Source organism: Oncorhynchus keta, chromosome 35 (assembly GCF_023373465.1).
Source record: "Oncorhynchus keta strain PuntledgeMale-10-30-2019 chromosome 35, Oket_V2, whole genome shotgun sequence".
Taxonomy (NCBI): domain Eukaryota; kingdom Metazoa; phylum Chordata; class Actinopteri; order Salmoniformes; family Salmonidae; genus Oncorhynchus; species Oncorhynchus keta.
The window spans coordinates 54,676,400-54,695,520 of NC_068455.1; the positions used below are offsets into that span (position 1 = coordinate 54,676,400).

The following is a 19,121-nucleotide window of genomic DNA, read 5'->3' on the forward strand; positions in this document are numbered from 1 at the left end:
TATCTCACAGCAGCACACTATGAATTCCTGGGTGAGGTGCCAGTTGTCGCAATCCAGCAGCCTTACTGTCATTAAGGGCATATTCTGTCCATATAGTGAGGCTGGCACCTTGGCATCACAACTATCAGTCCTAGTTTCGTTTCGAGTTTCAAGTTTTATTCTCACTTGCACAAGTACAGTGAAATGCCTTCCTTGAAACCCCCAAACCCAACGATGCAGTGATCAATATCAATGTGGCACAACAACAAAAATAACAAAAATAACAGGAAGAACAAAAACACAATAAATAAACATGCGAAATAAGAAGAACACGAGAAAGTACGAAGCTTTATACGGTGTCAGTTCCAATACCGTACAATGTGCGGGGGTACTGTAGTGGAAGAGGTAGATATGTTTAGAGGTAAGGTGACTAGGCATCAGGATATATGACAAAAAGAGTAGCAGCAGCATACATGACGATTGTATGTGAGTGTGTAGAGTCCTGTGAGTGTGTAGAGTCCTGTGAGTGTGTGTAGAGTCCTGTGAGTGTGTGTAGAGTCCTGTGAGTGTGTAGAGTCCTGTGAGTGTGTGTAGAGTCCTGTGAGTGTGTAGAGTCCTGTGAGTGTGTAGAGTCCTGTGAGTGTGTGTAGAGTCCTGTGAGTGTGTGTAGAGTCCTGTGAGTGTGTAGAGTCCTGTGAGTGTGTGTAGAGTCAGTATACATGTTTGTGCAGGTTATGTGTGTGTATTGGAGTGTCAGTGTGCGTGAGTGTGTAGAGTCCTGTGAGTGTGTAGAGTCCTGTGAGTGTGTAGAGTCCTGTGAGTGTGTAGAGTCCTGTGAGTGTGTGTAGAGTCCTGTGAGTGTGTGTAGAGTCCTGTGAGTGTGTAGAGTCCTGTGAGTGTGTGTAGAGTCCTGTGAGTGTGTAGAGTCCTGTGAGTGTGTGGAGTCCTGTGAGTGTGTAGAGTCCTGTGAGTGTGTGTAGAGTCCTGTGAGTGTGTGTAGAGTCCTGTGAGTGTGTAGAGTCCTGTGAGTGTGTGTAGAGTCAGTATACATGTTTGTGCAGGTTATGTGTGTGTATTGGAGTGTCAGTGTGCGTGAGTGTGTAGAGTCCTGTGAGTGTGTGTAGAGTCAGTATACATGTTTGTGCAGGTTATGTGTGTGTGTTGGAGTGTCAGTGTGCGTGAGTGTGTAGAGTCCTGTGAGTGTGTGTAGAGTCAGTATACATGTTTGTGCAGGTTATGTGTGTGTGTTGGAGTGTCAGTGTGCGTGAGTGTGTAGAGTCCTGTGAGTGTATGTAGAGTCCTGTGAGTGTGTGTAGAGACAGAGCAACAACAACAAAAAGGAGTACAAGGGTCAACTCAGATAGTTTGTGTAGCCATTCTTTTAGCTATTTAGAAGTCTTATGGTTTAGGGGATAGAAGCTGTTCAGGAGCCTATTGGCACCTGTACCACCTGCCGTGCGGAAAGCAGAGAAAACAGTCGATGGCTTGCGTGGCTGGAGTCTTCAACGGTTTTCCGGGTCTCCTTTTCACACCGCCTGATAAAAAGGTCCTGGAAGGCAGGGAGCTCGGCCCCAGTGATGTACTGGGCTGTCCGTACCACCTTCTGTAGAGCCATCCGATCGAGGACGGTGCCGTTCCCATACCAAGTAGAGATGCAACCGGTCAAGATGCTCTCAATGGTGCAGCTGTAGAACTTTCTGAGGATTTGAGGGCCCGTGCCAAACTTTTTCAACCTCCTCAGGGGGAAGAGGCGCTGTCGCACCTTCTTCACAACCATGCGCGTATGAGTGGACCATTTTAAGTACTTAGTGATTTGGACACCAAGGAACTTGAAGCTCTCGACCCACTCCACTGCAGCCCCGTGGATGTGGATAGGGGCATGCTCGCCCCCTTGTTTCCTGTAGTCCACGATCAGGTCCTTGGTCTTACTGAAGTTGAGGCAGAAGTTGTTGTCTCGGCACCACACTGCCAGGTCACTGACCTCATCCCTGTAGGCTGTCTCATCGTCGTCGGTGACCAGGCCTACCACCGGCCTGTCTTGATGATGGTGTTGGAGTCGTGCGTGGCCACGCAGTCGTGGGTGAACAGGGAGTACAGGAGGGGACTAAGCACACACCCCTGTGAGGCCGCTGTGTTGATGCTCAGCGTGGCGGAGGTGATGTTGCCTACCATCACCACAATGGGTTGAGACTTCCACTGCACTTGTGTCAGCACATCATTTGTTGTTGATGAAGAAGCAAATCCCTCCCTCTCTCGATTTCCCTGACTCTACTGTCCTGTCCACTCTTTGACTGGAGAATCCATCGAGTTGGTTAGCCCTGAGGGGTATCTTGTCCGAAAGCCATGTTTCAGAAAAGCAGAGTTATGAGAGTCCCGTTTGTAGCAAATCCACGATCAGAGGTCATCCGTCTTATTATCAAGTGATTGATAATAGAATGGAGGGAAGAGGTGGCAGGTTTTCCCGAACGGCTTAATCTCGCCAGGATTCCCCCTCTCCTGCCTCTTGGAAACCCTGAAATTTGGGTCGGAATTACATAAAGCCCCCAGGGCAGATGAGTCAAAGTTAAAATCGGAATTGGGGTAAGTAACTGCTGATCTGATGTTCAAAAGCTCTTGTTGGCTATAAGAAATGATAGTGGATACATTCCGTGCAAATAAAGTGAGGACTTCTTTAGGGCTACTTATTTGCATTTGTCTATCCAGAATAAGTGTTTGCCAGTCCAGGTTTGCATAGTTTACATTTCAGTCAAATAATCTTATCACATTGGATACCATCCCATTTTCCACAGGCCCATGGAAAGGTCAGACATATTTCTCTAAGAGAAGTAACGGGAGATATGCATTTTCTTGTGTGTATCCACAGTAACCGCGTTATGTGAAACATTATTTGATTGACACGTCAAAATGTATCCGCTTGCACATATCATCAGATCGGATGTTTAGGTCTGAAACTCAGTTCTCTAAGAGCTCCTAAGGACACATTAGGGCTGCTCTATGGGGGATTCTCACTAGGGGGTCTCACACACGCACACACGCACGCACACACGCGCACACACACACACACACACACACACACACACACACACACACACACACACACACACACACACACACACACACACACACACACACACACACACACACACACACACACACACACACACACACACACACACACACACACACACACACACACACACACACACACAGAGACGTACACACAGGTTGCTGTCTCTTATGCTTGGCGAGATAACATTCCGCTTCCATCGGCTTGCGATTTCATAGTGCGGTTAGGGCTCAGTTTTATGTGTCTGGCAGGCAGCCTAATCTACAGGCACATTTCATGGCAAATCCGTTTTTACAGCCGCTGGGGTTTAGGAAGGTTTCAGTAGGGCTGTTCAGCCAAAGTAAGTCTTTGACAAAATAAAAAAGGTTGGGATTTGAACCTAGGACCTTGTGGTTAACAGTGTTTTTAATGCTGGCACTGTGCATATCAGTCATGCTTTACAAATGTGCACTGCCGACCAGAATTAGTCTGTGAGTTACTGTGTGAGGGGGAACGTGTGTGCGTGGTGTGTGCATACGCGTGTGCCCCTGGGATTGCGGTAGAATGTTGTTCAAATGTCTGATTATGATTAATGTATTGTAAGTCTGGTAAGGCATATCTCATGATGTGTTGTAATGCATGTCCTGTGTGTCCTGTCTATTGTCTATTAGGAGATGGAGAAATCTGTTAGAACCTCTTCGCACTACCTCCACATGTAAAGCTTGTCAAATACACAAATTCCTCAGATTGTTTATATTTACCTCTAATATCCTATAATGTCATATTGACCTGTTGTATGATATTGGTTATTGTTTTTATAATGTCGTATAATGTCCCGTGTGTTGTGTGTTGGTACAGGGAGATGGTGAATGCCTGGTTTGCTGAGCGAGTCCACTCCATCCAGCCCTCCTCATCATCCTCCAAAGAAACCCTTACACCTCAGAGACCCACCCAGCCCTCAGACAGTCCCTGCCTAGCCTTCTCCTTGCCCCCTTCCCTGGGCCTGAACGACGGGCGCTCTCCCTCCCCGTCCCCCAGCCCTGCTCCTAGCACCCCCACCCGCAAGATCTCTGCATCTGAGTTTGACAGGCCACTGAGGCCCATCGTGGTCAAGGACGCGGAAGGCTCACTAACCTTCCTCTGCGACGCCGAACCCGACCGAGGCGACATCCGGACGCCCATGCCCTTCAGAACCCAGCAGGGAGGGGTCGGGCTTGGCATCCCTGTGGGGATGATGGACGAGGTGGGCAGTGCCCGGGGCTTGGACCGCTGTGCCAGGCTGTTGGAGTTGGTGAAGGATGTGTCGAGTCACTTGGACGTGACGGCTCTGTGCCACAAGATCTTTCTGCACATCAACGAGCTGATTGCTGCCGACCGCTACTCCCTCTTCCTGGTAGGTAGGGGCACAATGGGAAAGAAGGATCGGGCACGGTTAGCCTATGAGAGAAAGAAGGATTGGGTACGGATTAGCCTATGAGAGAAAGAAGGATTGGGCACGGGTTAGCCTATGAGAGAAAGAAGGATTGGGCACGGGTTAGCCTATGAGAGAAAGAAGGATTGGGCACGGGTTAGCCTATGAGAGAGTCGAAGGATTGGGCACGGGTTAGCCTATGAGAGAAAGAAGGATTGGGCACGGGTTAGCCTATGAGAGAAAGAAGGATTGGGCACGGGTTAGCCTATGAGAGAGTCGAAGGATTGGGCACGGGTTAGCCTATGAGAGAAAGAAGGATTGGGCACGGGTTAGCCTATGAGAGAAAGAAGGATTGGGCACGGGTTAGCCTATGAGAGAAAGAAGGATTGGGTACGGGTTGGGCACGGGTTAGCCTATGTCATGAAACAAATTTAGAATGAGATGATGAAGGATTCGTTTTTCAATTATATGGTGCTGAATTAAACTGTTGGAATAGTTGGCTCCCAAGTGTACTTCCTGCTCTCTCTTATTATGAAAAATGATTATTATTAGAATGTCATTTTTCATATTATAGATTTCCCCCCCCCCCACACCAGATACAAAACATACACATACGAACAACAACTTACAAACCACAACTACATCTCCTCTGCCCAGACCCGCATGCTCACACCTCCATCCCTAGTGCCTACATTATTGTTTGGCACATTGTGTCAAATTGTAAAAAGAAATCAATCTCAGACGCCGGTGTTATTTCAATAATACATCATTCGATTTTTCCATTGTGTTAATGATGGCCGATTGATTGATTTCCAAGTTTTTAGTACACGTTTTTTCAAGATGAGAAGAGACCCATTTGGCTGGATGATTATCTCACAACAATCCGATATGCCATGTCTTGAAGTATGCAGAAGAGACGGATTAAAAGTAAGTTTACATTGTAATACTTTTGACAGCCAACTTTCTAGCTCTGCCCATGGGCTGAGACTTCACAGGAGTCCCAGACAGCATGGATTATTGAGTCCTCGTTGTGCTGTAGAATTTGTGAATTTGTGTCTCTTGTATGATACATTCTATACATTAGTTTATACTGGATTAAGCATACATTTTAGAAAACTGTAATTTCATTAGTTATGCTCCAACATTCCCTCCATCTTGTGCCAACTTCAGTTATTTTTAAGTCTTGGTTCCAATAGTTTATATTCTTTTCTAAAAGAGTTGGAGATGCTCTTTTTAAGGTTTTGTTTAACTTCCTTCTCATATAAACATCCTTTTCTGACTCAAATAAGATTCCCTCGAGGTTGCTCTGGTTTCTAATCAAATTTTGTGATATGTAACTTTTAAGTTGCATATACTTGAAAATATCTACATCGTCAGTCCAAAATGGCTTTTTAATTCTATTTCTGGAAATAAATGTACATATGTTCAAAAGTATGTGGACAGCACTTCAAATGAGTGGATTTGGCTATTTTAACCATACCCATTGCTGACAGGTGTATAAAATCGAGCAGCCATGCAATCTCCATAGACAAACATAACGACTGCGAGCCAGGCGTAATGGCCCAACATTAGTGCCCGACCTCACTAAATCAAATCAAAGTTTATTTGTCACGTGTCCCGAATACACCTTACAGTGAAATGCTTACTTATAGGCTCTAACCAATAGTGCAAAAAAGGTGTTAGGTAGACAATAGGTAAGTAAAGAAATAAAACAACAGTAAAAAGACAGGCTATATACAGTAGCGAGGCTATAGAAGTAGCGAGGCTACATACAGACACCGGTTAGTCAGGCTGATTGAGGTAGTATGTAGATGTAGATATAGTTAAAGTGACTATGCATATATGATGAACAGAGAGTAGCAGTAGCGTAAAAGAGGGGTTGGCGGGTGGTGGGAGGCGGGACACAATGCAAATAGTCCTGGTAGCCATTTGATGACCTGTTCAGGACGCTTATGGCTTCGGGGTAAAAACTGTTGAGAAGCCTTTTTGTCTTGGACTTGGCACTCCGGTACCACTTGTCATGCGATAGTAGAGAGAACAGTCTATGACTGGAGTGGTTGGGGTCTTTGACAATTTTTAGGGCCTTGCTCTGACACCGCCTGGTGTAGAGGTCCTGGATGGCAGGCAGCTTAGCCCCAGTGATGTACTGGGCCGTACGCACTACCCTATGTAGTGCCTTGCGGTCAGAGGCCGAGCAATTGCCGTACCAAGCAGTGATGCAATATTCACAATATTCTCGTTTCATCTGTAGAATCTTTTGAGGATCTAAGGACCCATGTCAAATCTTTTTAGTTTCCTGAGGGGGAATAGGCTTTGTCATGCTCTCTTCACTACTGTCTTGGTGTATTTGGACCATTCTAGTTTGCTGTTGATGTGGACACCAAGGAACTTGAAGCTCTCAACCTGCTCTACTACAGCCCCGTCGATGAGAATGGGGGCGTGCTCAGTCCTCCTTTTCCTGTAGTCCACAATCATCTCCTTAGTCTTGGCTACGTTGAGGGATAGGTTGTTATTATGGCACCACACGGCCAGGTCTCTGACCTCCTCCCTATAGGCTGTCTCGTTGTTGTCTGTTCTCAGGCCTACCACTGTTTTGTCGTCTGCAAACTTAATGATGGTGTTGGAGTTGTGCCTGGTCATGTAGTCGTGGGTGAACAGGGAGTACAGGAGGGGACTGAGCACGCACCCCTGTGGAGCTCCAGTGTTGAGGATCAGCATGGCAGATGTGTTGCTACCTACCCTCAACACCTGGGGGCGGCCCGTCAGGAAGTCCAGGATCCAGTTGCAGAGGGAGGTGTTTTTAGTCCCAGGATCCTTAGCGTAGTGATGAGCTTTGAGGGTACTATGGTGTGGAACGCTGAGCTGTAGTCAATTAATAGCATTCTCACATAAGTGTTCCTTTTGTCCAGGTGTGAAAGGGCAGTGTGGAGTGCAATAGAGATTGCATCATCTGTGGATCTGTTTGGGCGGTATGAAAATTGGAGTGGTTCTAGGGTTTCTGGGATAATGGTGTTGATGTGAGCCATTACGAAACCTTTCAAAGCATTTCATGGCTACAGACGTGAGTGCTACGGGTCTGTAGTCATTTAGGCAGGTTGCCTTTGTGTCCTTGGGCACAGGCACTATGGTGGTCTGCTTGAAACATGTTGGTATTACAGACTTAATCAGGGAAATGTTGAAAATGTCAGTGAAGACACCTGCAAGTTGGTCGAGCACATGCCTGGAACACACGTCCTGGTAATCCGTCTGGCCCCGCAGCCTTGTGTATGTTGACCTGTTTAAAGGTCTTACTCACGTCGGCTACGGAGAGCATGATCACACAGTCGTCCGGAACAGCTGATGCTCTCATGCATGCCTCAGTGTTGCTTGCCTCGAAGCTAGCATAGAAGTGATTTAGATCGTCTGGTGGGCTTGTGTCACTGAGCAGCTCTTGGCTGTTCTTCCATTTGTAGTCTGTAATAGTTTGCAAGCCCTGCCACATAAGACGAGCGTCGGAGCCGGTGTAGTATAATTCAATCTTAGCCCTGTGTTGACGCTTTGCCTTTTTGATGGTTCGTCGCAGGTCATAGCAGGATTTCTTGTAAGCTTCCGGGTTAGAGTCCCGCACCTTGAAAGTGGCAGCTCAACTTCTGGTTGGGGTATGTACGTACAGTCACTGTGGGGACGACGTCCTCGATGTACTTATTGATAAAGCCAGTGACTGATGGCCCAACATCCGTGCCCGACCTCACTAATGCTCTTGTGGCTGAATGGAAGCAAGTCCCCGCAGCAAGGTTCCCACATCTAGTGGAAATCCTTCCCAGAATAGTGGAGGCTATTATAGCAGGGGGGCCAACTTCATATGCCCATGAATTTAGAATGAGATATCAACAAGCAGGTGTCCACATACTTTGGTCATGTAGTGTGTTTCCTGTTACCAAGTCATTTACGGTTTCTATGCCTTTAGTTTTCCTTGTGGATCAACTTATCTGTGAATTCTGAAACGCTATCCAAGGATTGTTCCATAGGGTTGTGTTTTTAGGGAGTGATATTGGTTCTTGTAGAATATGTTTCATTTTCTTCCATATTGTTATAGTTTTATTAACTATGAAGTTGTTCATGTTCTTAGCTTTATCCTTTGAACATAGACATGTAAAAAGATTCTGGGGATGAGCATGTGCATCTTCAATATGTACCCATTGTTTGTCTAACTATGTTGCAAGTAAAAGCCTTGGGTAGCGTGTTACAGTTTATAGGCTCCTCATGGAAGGAAGGGGAGGACCATCCTCCTCAGTGAATTTCATAAAAATTTGTAAAACATTTAAAAGTTATAAGTTTTAGATAAAACAATACTAAATATAATCACGTGACCAAATAATTGATTAAAACACTATTTTGCAAAGAAGGTCTACAGTAGCCTGTAGGGCAGCACCATGGTATAGCAGGAGGACAGCTAGTTTCCGTCCTCCTCTGGGTTCATTGACTTCAATACAAAACCCTAGGAGGCTCATGGTTCTCACCCCCTTCCATAGACACACACTAATTATGACAACATCGGGAGGACGTCCTCCAGCCTATCAGAGCTCTTGCAGCATGAACTGACATGTTGTCCACCCAATCAAAGCATCAAGAGAGAGAAATACAATAGTTGAACAATTTTGAACAAGTTAATTTCTTCCAAAATGAAGGAGAAGTAAGAGAAGCAGTTTCACTTACTTAGCTAGCAAATTCACCTAGGTAGTTTAGCCTACTGAAACACCCTGCTAAAACAGAGGGATGCTATGTTAGCTAGCTGGATATGACTTTCCAACAAGGTAAGCTTTTTGTATTACTAATTTATTGCCACCGGGGCCACGCCGGTGTAACTGCTTACTGACTATACACTGTAACAATACTACATGATTGTAGCAGGTTTACTAACGCATTCGTTTTATTAGCTATGCTGACTATGATGTTACTTTAGCTAATATGGTGACAACGATGTAGGCTGTGTGTAGCGGTTTGGCATGAAAAGGTTTTTTCACCTGGTCACATACAGCTGATGTGTTGTACATTGAAGTCCACAAGCGAAGGGAAGAGGTGAGAGGAGGAGAGTTGCGAGAACGGATACAACGTGGCTGCTATGAAAGGGAACAGTGTTTACGCGTGATCAGGGGTGTATTCATTCCCCCAATTCTGTTGAAAAACGTTTCTTAAACGGAACAAAACGTGGAATTAACATACCTGAATTTGTCCAACAGAAGCTCTCGTTTGCAACTGTTGTACTAATGATTACACCCCTATGTCAGCTAGATGCAGGCAAAGGGTGTAAAAGGCAGTATTAAATGTCACTGTCTGTCCATGTGTCACTGTCTGTCACCTCATATTTTCCTCTCGACCTGTGTGCACCTAAGTTGTAAAATTTCATTCATACACTAGGTTTAGGCAACCTCATGATGGGTATAGGGAACATTTTGTAGCCTAAACCTATCGCTGTTACATTGAACTGGGTGAATAGAATATGAATGACAGCCATTCAATATGCTGTAATAGAAATAAAACTCACCCTCCCTCATCTTTAACGGCACTTACCGCCACTGGCGTGTTGATACAATTCCAAGTCGGGAAGGTTAAAACCACACTCAGACTTAGGAAGATGTAAAGCTTCCCTTTTTATTCTATGAATTTTATTTGCTCATATCTTTGAATTCCTGTCTAATCCTTATCTAATTGTACAACCGTATCAGGTAGAAATGATAACATTTCCATGCACATTAACAGGAAAGTATCATATCAAATCATGGCGTAGTGTAAACTGTGGAGCATTTTGCACAGTTTCTTCCTGTAGAATCTCGATAGGTATGACCTCACTTCTGTTCCTTTGTTTTGTGAATCCCAGGTGGGCGAGGACAGCTCCAACAGGAAGTTCCTGGTGAGCAGGCTGTTTGATGTGGCCGAGGGCTCCACACTGGAGGAGGTGTCCAATAGCTGCATCCGCCTGGAGTGGAACAAGGGAATTGTGGGTCACGTGGCGGCCACGGGCCAGCCCCTCAACATCAAGAATGCTTACGAGGTGAGACTTTAGAAAAATATAATTATTTAACCTTTATTTATTTAACTAGGCAAGTCAGTTAAGAACAAATTCTTATTTTACAATGACGGCCTACCCCGGCCAAACCCTCCCCTAACCCGGACTACTCTGGGCCAATTGAGTGCCGCCCTATGGGTCTCCCGATCACGGCCAGTTGTGATACAGCCCGGGATTGAACCAGGGTCTGTAGTGACGCCTCAAGCACTGATATGCCGGAGACGGAGCCTTTCTTTCCTCGTTTTTTGGTAGTCTCATTCTCCTTCTTATTTTCCTTCTTGGGTAAAGGCTTTAATTTACTCTACGATTTCAGCCGGTACTTACTAAATAAAACATTATGCGTTTAAAAGCAGTAATTTATGGAGCCTGTTTCAATGAATCGTCAAGAAACCCAAAGGTAGTTATCACAGTAGGTAATTGAATGATTATTACAACATATTCCCGTGTACATTCTAAGTACTACCTAAATAAAGGGTAATGCTCTTTTGACCTCCTTTTTTTGCAGCCTCCCTTGTTTCTCTGCTTCGTGTCAGGTAATATGGACACCCGGTGGGATTATGATGATGAATATAATGAGGATGTTGGGTGTGTGTGTTTTGAATCAGGCCACTGTTTGTGTCGGGGAGTATGTGTCTTTGCTGTCGGAGTGCAGGACCTGAGAGTGACTGGCCAAGCATAAACCACAGAGCGGGAGGGAGGGAGGGAGGGAGGGAGGGAGGGAGGGAGGGAGGGAGGGAGGGGGAGAGGGAAGGGGGAGAGGGAAGGGAGAGAGGGAGGGGAGAGGGAAGGGGGAGGGGGAGGAGATGGAGGGGTAGAGAGGGAGGGAGCGGGAGGGGGCGAGGGAGGGAGAGAGAGAGAATTTAAAAATCATAGATAAGAAAACGATCACGTGGGTCAAAAAGTACATCACTGGATTGAAGGACACACATTCAACCCCTCTCACTCACTTAAAGTGAAATACTCACAAAAATCAGTGCGAGTTTACCTTTTACGTAAGGGCCCAGACATACCTCACTCATGACACGTCGTCCCTTGACAGTTTGAGTATATCGATCCTGTTGGGTATTGTTTTACAAGACGTATCACTTTCTTGCTGCAATCAATAATCAAACCGTCTTGACCTTTCAACCTGTCATTACCAAGGCAGTCTAACTAAGATGGTCAGTCATGAGTATGTACAGTATAGTAAAGGTTTTAACGCTGTAATGATCTGTAATGATTAAAGGTCATAGTATCAGTCTTGGCCCAGTTACAATGTCATGGCCCCTGGAGATCATGCCGGATTTTAACCTTTGACCCACATAGTGATGTCACTGCACAGGGCCTAAAACAGGGCTCAGCTTTCCTTGCTGTCTCTCAGCCATGGAAATTACACGGTTGTGCTGAGTGTGTGTATAGTGTGCGTGCGTGCATGTGTGTGTCCTTCAGCTGCAAGTGGCCACTGTTCTACTCCATTTTTACCTTGCTGTCACATATACATTAAGAGCAGGATTGTAGACATACAGTGTGCGTTTGATTACGTACATGGCGCGTGTATCTACTCACACCGCAGCAGGACCAGAGGTCTTCCTGACATGATCCCCCTCTCTAGGACAGTGGTTTCCAACCTTTTTTAACCCCTTTAAGTACCCCCTGTAAATAGGCCAAGTACCCCCAGGGGTCCTAGTGCCCCTGGTTGGGAACCACTGCTCTCGGAGATGTAAACTTATCGGTGTTCTCCCAGTAGGGTCCCAGCTCTGTCAATTGGTGGAGAGGGAGATGAAAGCCAGAGTCTGTAAGGAGGACAGGATGTGTAATGTGAAGAGCTCACACACACACACACACACACAACACACACACACACACACACACACACACACACACACACACACACACACACACACACACACACACACACACACACACACACACACACACACACACACACACACACACACACACACACACAGTCAGACCCCCTGTGGAGGAAGTATGTCTTTGAAAGAGAACGCAGATGTTTGAGAGAGAAGAAGAGTGTTCTTTCTTCTTTGTATACATGTCCATGTCTACTCACATGCAATTTCATGTGACATCACTCTACCTTACCCCTGATTAGCTAGCTGTTTACGCAATCATCTGGTTGCCGGCCAACAGTGTTCAGACTGACGACGATGACTTTATTGGTGATATTTATAGCACTTAATTTTGATGAAGTGGCCGGGTGTTTTCCTAAACAAGCCTACAGGGACCTAGACTGGAGGGAGGGAGAGAGAAGAAGAGATAAATTAGAAGAGACAGAGCGAGGAAGAGACAAAGACAGCGACAGAGAGAGAGAGAGCCCGTGGCTTCTTGTCGACCCACCTGTGTCCAATTAGTTTGTTAATCCGGCACCTGTGTCCAATTAGTTTGTTAATCCGGTATGGACACAGGAGAGGAGGTGTGTGTGTGTGTGTGTGTGTGTGTGTGTGTGTGTGTGTGTGTGTGTGTGTGTGTGTGTGTGTGTGTGTGTGTGTGTGTGTGTGCGTGCGTGCGTGCGTGTGTGTGGAGTGTGTGCATTCATGTTTGTGAGTGTGTGTCTGTTAGTAAAACAAGCCACCAGCTGGGTCCATAGAATCTGATACGGGACCTGCGTTATGTTTTTACAAAACAGCCCAAGCTTTCAGATAGTGCATCTGCGTCACTCTGCATGGAGGTAGCTCCTACCTAGGGAATTCCTTGCTCTCTGATTGGCTCGTTAAGCCCCAGTTTGGGCAGTTGGGACGGCATTCAAATTGGTGGTGAAACCTGGGATCAAAAGTCCCCTCTGGATGTTTGATGTGGCGCAGAACTCTGTGGGGAGAGTGGTAGGCAAACGCACAGGCCATACCCATATGTGGAATTTACAGGGAAGTTTTCTTATCAATACCCCTACAGTGTTGTCTCTAGAACAGTGGTCACTTTTACACTGAAAAAAATATATAATCTCAACATGTAAAATGTTGGTCCAATGTTTCATAAGCTGAAATAAAATATATGCATAAAAAGCTTATTTCTCTAAAATGTTGTGCCCAAATTTGTTTGCATCCCTGTTAGTGAGCATTTCTTATTTTCCAAGATAATCCATCCACCTGACTGGTGTGTCATATCAAGAAGCTCATTAAACATTATGATCATTACACAGGTGCACCTTGTGCTGGGGACAAATAAAGGCCACTCTAAAATGTGCAGTTTTGTCACACAACATAATGCCACAGATGTCTCAAGTTTTGAGGGAGTGTACAATTGGTATGCTGACTGCAGGAATGTCCACCAGAGCTATTGACAGAGAATTGAATGTTAATTTCTCACCCACAGACCATGTGTATGGCATCATGTGGGCGAGCAGTTTGCTGATGTCAACATTGGGAACAGAGTGACTCATAGTGGTGGTGGGGTTATGGTATGGGCAGGCATAAGCTACGGACAATGAACACAATTGTATTTTATCGATGGCAATTTGAATGCACAGAGATCCTGAGGCCCATTGTCGTGCGATTCACCCACCACTATCACCTCATGTTTCAGCATGATAATGCTGTACACAATTCCTGGAAGCTGAAAATATCTCAATACTCACTAGACATGACAAAATTTGAACATGTTTGGAATGCTCTGGATTGACGTGTAGGGCAGCGTGTTCCGGTTCCCGCCAATATCCAGCAACATCGCACAGCCATTGAAGAGGAGTGGGGACTACATTCCACAGGCCATAATCAACAGCCTGATCATCACTATGAAAAGGAGATGTGTGGCGCTGCATGAGGCAAATGGTGGTCACAGACACGGACTGGTTTTCTGATCCACTCCACTGCCTTTTATTTTAGTCATGTGAAATCCATAGATTAGGGCCTAACAAATATATTTCAATTGGCTGATTTCCTTATATGAACTGTAACTGAGTAAAATATTTGAAATTGTTGCGTAAATGCATTTATATTTTTGTTCGGTATATTTCAACGATTTCTGTGACCAACGTAAGTTATACACTACTGACCGATTTAGGTAATATTGACTCCGAGATAGAACTATTAAAAAAATCATAGCCACAATCATAGCAAAAACAAAACTTTTCTCTTGTTAAAATATCATCAATTACTTTAGAATTCAAATAACCAAGGCAGAATATTATTTTTAAGGAAAAGTCTGCCTCCAAAGATTTGGTCTGGCTCTAGCAATTATATTCTCAATCTCTCTAATCTCATAGAGATTTTGGCCTGCAATCAAAAGGTGTCTCAGAGTACGAGTGCTGATCTAAGTTACTGTATATTATCGTATTCCTTTTTATTTAAATGGCAAAAAAAAAAGATCCTATATCGGCACTCCTAATTTGAGACTCTTGAAGACCTAGGTCGGAAATTGTAGTTGATTAGGAGTTCCTCTGTTTAGAGGCGTGTCCAGTGTTAGAGGAAAAGAAATTACTCATTTGGGAAAGAGAGAGAGCAGTTGATTTGGTCCTTGTTTATGTGGTTTGGAGGTTAGAATGGAATTTATATGGGAATTGGAAAGTGGGTGTTTTATGAAATCAGTATAATGTTCATCGTTTCGTCATAAAATGTGTCAGTGTGTGTATTAGGCATCTGAGGTGTGCTCGTACATGTGCACACACCATCTAGAAAGAAAGGTCACGGTGTGGGTGGTCGCAGAGCCACAAGGAGAGGGTACTTCAGGACATCCATCCACTCTGGATGCATCCCAAATGACTCCCCATTCCTTATATGAAATCCTACTTTTGACCGTAGCCCTATGGGCCCTGTGTAAAATGAGTGCACTATATAGGGAGTAGGGTGTCATGTGGGACTCAGCCTCTGTCTCACAAAATAGGGATCCAGAACAGGAGTCTGGTCATTCTCACAGTAAAGGGAAAATGTGGTGGTTATTCCTTTAAGTCTAGTCAATTGTCTAGAATGTCCATGTGTTTCTGGGCCCATATTCACAAAGGAGGAAATTCAGACCTGAGTTACGCGTGCGTAAATGGAACATTATTCAATTTGTATGCACTTTTCTCTCTATGCGTATTCTGACCTTAGGGGAAATGCCAGTGCCAGCAAGGTACACGTTTAGAGTGGTGATCAAAGAAATGGAGGTGTGTCTACAGATACGCCATATTCTGACCTAATAATTCCACCACCTTTACACACGAGGAAACCATGAATAAGGATGAGCAAACCTGCCGGTTCCAAGTGGGGAAAAAAAGCATCTCATGAATTGTTTTCTAATAGTCATAAGAGCATTCTCTGTGAAATTTGATTTATAAATTGATATGATAAGAGCTACATTTAATTTATGTTACAGCCTGAATTTAAAATGGTTAAAATTGAGATTTGTTGTCACTGGCCTACACAGTGACACTGGCCTACACACAATAGCTCATAATGTCAAAAGTGAAATTATGTTTTTCTAAATTTTAACAAATTAATTTAAAAATAAGTTTTCAACCCCTTTGTTATGGCAAGCCTACATTAGTTCGGTAGTAAAAATGTGCTTAACAAGTCACGTAATAAGTTGCATAGACTCTGTGTGAAATAATAGTGTTTAGCAGGATTTTTTGAATGACTACACATATACAATTATTTGTAAACACAGATTTAACCACAAAGACCAGGAAGGTTTTACAATACCTAGCAAAGAAGGGCACCTATTGGTAGTTGGGTAAAAAAAAAAGCACACATTGAATAACCCTTTGAGCATGGTGAAGTTATTCATTACACTTTGGATGGTGCATCAATACACCCAGTCCCTACAAAAATACAGGCGTCCTAACTAACTCAGTTGCCAGAGCAGAAGGGAACCACTCAGAGATTTCACCACGAGGCAAATGGTGACTTTAAAACAGTTACAGAGTTTAATGACATATATTTCAAACTATGCATTCTGTTTGCAACAAGGCCCCAAAGTAATATTGCACAAAATGTGGCAAGTGATACATTTTTTGTCCTGAATACAAAGTGTGTTTGGTGGCAAATGCCCAATAGCCCACACATTACTGAGTACCACGCTCCATATTTTCAAGCATAGTGGTGGCTGCATCATGTTATGGGTATGATTGTAATCCCTAATGACTGGAGAGTTTTCAGGATAGAAAATAAATGGAATGGAGCTCAGCACAGGCAAAATCCTAGAGGACAATAACCTAAATCACAAGGCCAATTCTACACTGGAGTTGCTTACCAAGAAGATAGTGAATGTTCCTGAGTGTCCAAGTTACAGTTTATATAAAGTTTATATAAATCTACTTGAAAATCTATGGCAATATCTGAAAATGGTTGCTAGCAATGATCAACAACCCATTTGAGCTTGAAGAATTTTGAGAAGAATAATGGGCAAATGTTGTACAATTCAGGTGTAGAAAGCTCTTAGATATTTACCTAGAAAGACTCATGGGCTGTAAAATCGCTTCCAAATGTGCTTCTACAAAGTATTGGCTTAAGAGTTGTGAATACTTATGTAAATTAGATATTTCTATATATCATTTTCAATAAATTAGCAAACATGAAAAATAAAAATAAATGTTTTAACTTTGCCATTATGGCGTATTGTGTGTAGATGGTCTTTTTAAAAATCAGTTTTGAATTCAGGCTTTAACACAACGAAATGTGGAATAAGTCAAGGGGTATGAATAGGTTCTGAAGGGACTGTAGGTATAATGTCGGCTAAATGACAATTTGTTTGACTAATTGTTTCAGATCTATTTTACCTTATGATCGAGGAGATGAATGTGAAACCAGTCATATGGCAGGAAACGGAAACGTATATCAACATGACTGTTAGGGCTGTTTATGCCCCTTTCCCACAGTGAAGTAGTGTGCCGTTATGCCAAATTTTAATCGTATGACCTTGTAACTTGAAGGGATAAAATGTGGAGACACAAGCCAAATTGGATGACAAAGGCAAAGAGCCACTCCAAATGTAACCTTTGTGTTCTCTAGGATGTTTTAATCGTGTGCCCCAACTTTTCCTGTTTCTTTCAATTTGTAGGCTATAGCCTATGTTAATAAAAATTGTTAGCCACTATCGATAGCAACCGTAAGTCATAACATGGTATATTTAACTGCCAATACAGTATTCATTCCCTTCCCTACATTGGTATTATTCCATTCCATTGTTTGATTTAGCCGACCTTTATTTATGTCCTCCGTAAACGCTGTTACATTATTTTGGTTGTGGCCGAGGGTCAAGTAATTGTGGATGGTGTTTAATGAAGACCAAATACAAATTGTAGTAAAAAAAAGAAGAAGAAATTGGGACATGCAGGGTTATTAAATCATGATTGAGCTCATGATGGAGCTCATTATGGAGCTCATGATGGAGCTCATGATGGAGCTCATTATGGAGCTCAAACCGTTACTTAGAACTCGCTATCACACAGTTCCGTGATCAGGGCCCTGAGCAAGGCAGTTAACCCACTGTTCCCCGGGCGCCGAAGACGTGGATGTCGATTATGGCAGCCCCCCCGCACCTTTCTGATTCAGAGGGGTTGGGTTAAATGTGGAAGACACATTTCAGTCGAAGTCATTCAATTGTACAACTGACTAGGTATCCTCCCTTTCCAAGTACGGTATACATATTATATCATACTACGCTATACTATTCTCCATATTCTAACTTATATTGTAGGCTGAACTACTTCCAAGGCTTACATTGATGAACTTTAATGTGGCAACTTTCAGAATGAATCAAAACACCTTTTTTTAAATTCATGCGTAGAGGCTCTGTTTTTCCATGAAGTAGGATTCATGATTATTCCCCTAATCACAAATCATGTCTACAATCAGAGGTTTAAAATCTACCCATGGGTTCTGAGACGGAGACAGATAGGCAAACGCTTTCATTGGCTATCTTTCTATATTCCGAACGCATTCTCTATAGTCTACATTCAAGTCTTGTGCTGATCAAATTCAAATTAAGGGTACACCACATTTGCTTTAGAGAAATAATGAGTTGAACAAAAATGAGTTGAACAAAAAACTCCTAGATGAAATTGGTAGGCCACCCAGGGGATGTGTTTTCAGGGGTTGAAGTAAATGTATTCAGTGTGCACAAGGAAACCACGCCCACAAACCTGGTTTTGCTTCTCCATACGGTACATCTGAATACCAACTACCGAGAAGTACGTAGGAAAGGAGTGCGTAGTCTGGATCGGCCCCGAAGTGTCTCAGGGCTGACCTAGGATCGGTTTGACCATTTAAATCATAATGAATAAGAGCGGGGGACCTGATCCTAGGTCAGCGCTCCTACTTACGAGATGCTTTGTGATTACATGTCTGTTTGTATCTCATCACAGGACCCCAGGTTCAATGCAGAGGTGGATCAGATTACAGGCTACAAGACCCAGAGCATCCTGTGTCTGCCCATCAAGAACCATAGAGAAGAGGTGAGACACAATTGACTGTGAAAGGAGCCGCCCCTTTACGCTTTAATTCCGGGTCATGCCCTGTGCGGTTTTGAATGGGCTTCAAGGGAGACTATGTGAATACTTCAGAAAGTACTCACACCCCCTTGACTTATTGTGTTACAGTCTGAATTTAAAACGGTTTATATTGAGATTTGTTGTCACCGGCCGACACACAATAGAGCTCATAATGCCAAGGTGAAATGGTTTTAACAAATGAATTAAAAATGACAACTTGAAATGTCTTGCGTCG

The 19,121-nt window shown here is 43.9% G+C and overlaps 1 protein-coding gene across 4 annotated transcripts in view; it reads left to right on the plus strand.

Annotated features, from left to right (window-relative positions):
• The window catches only part of LOC118369142 (cGMP-specific 3',5'-cyclic phosphodiesterase), a 113,695-nt gene that overhangs the window by 23,957 nt on the left and 70,617 nt on the right, over positions 1-19,121 (plus strand). For all 4 annotated transcript variants that reach the window (XM_052495741.1, XM_052495742.1, XM_052495739.1 and 1 more), the window contains exons 2-4: positions 3,884-4,418; positions 10,294-10,467; positions 18,761-18,850. In XM_052495741.1, coding sequence (XP_052351701.1) covers positions 3,884-4,418; positions 10,294-10,467; positions 18,761-18,850 — 799 coding nt within the window. The remainder of the gene's footprint in view (positions 1-3,883; positions 4,419-10,293; positions 10,468-18,760; positions 18,851-19,121) is intronic.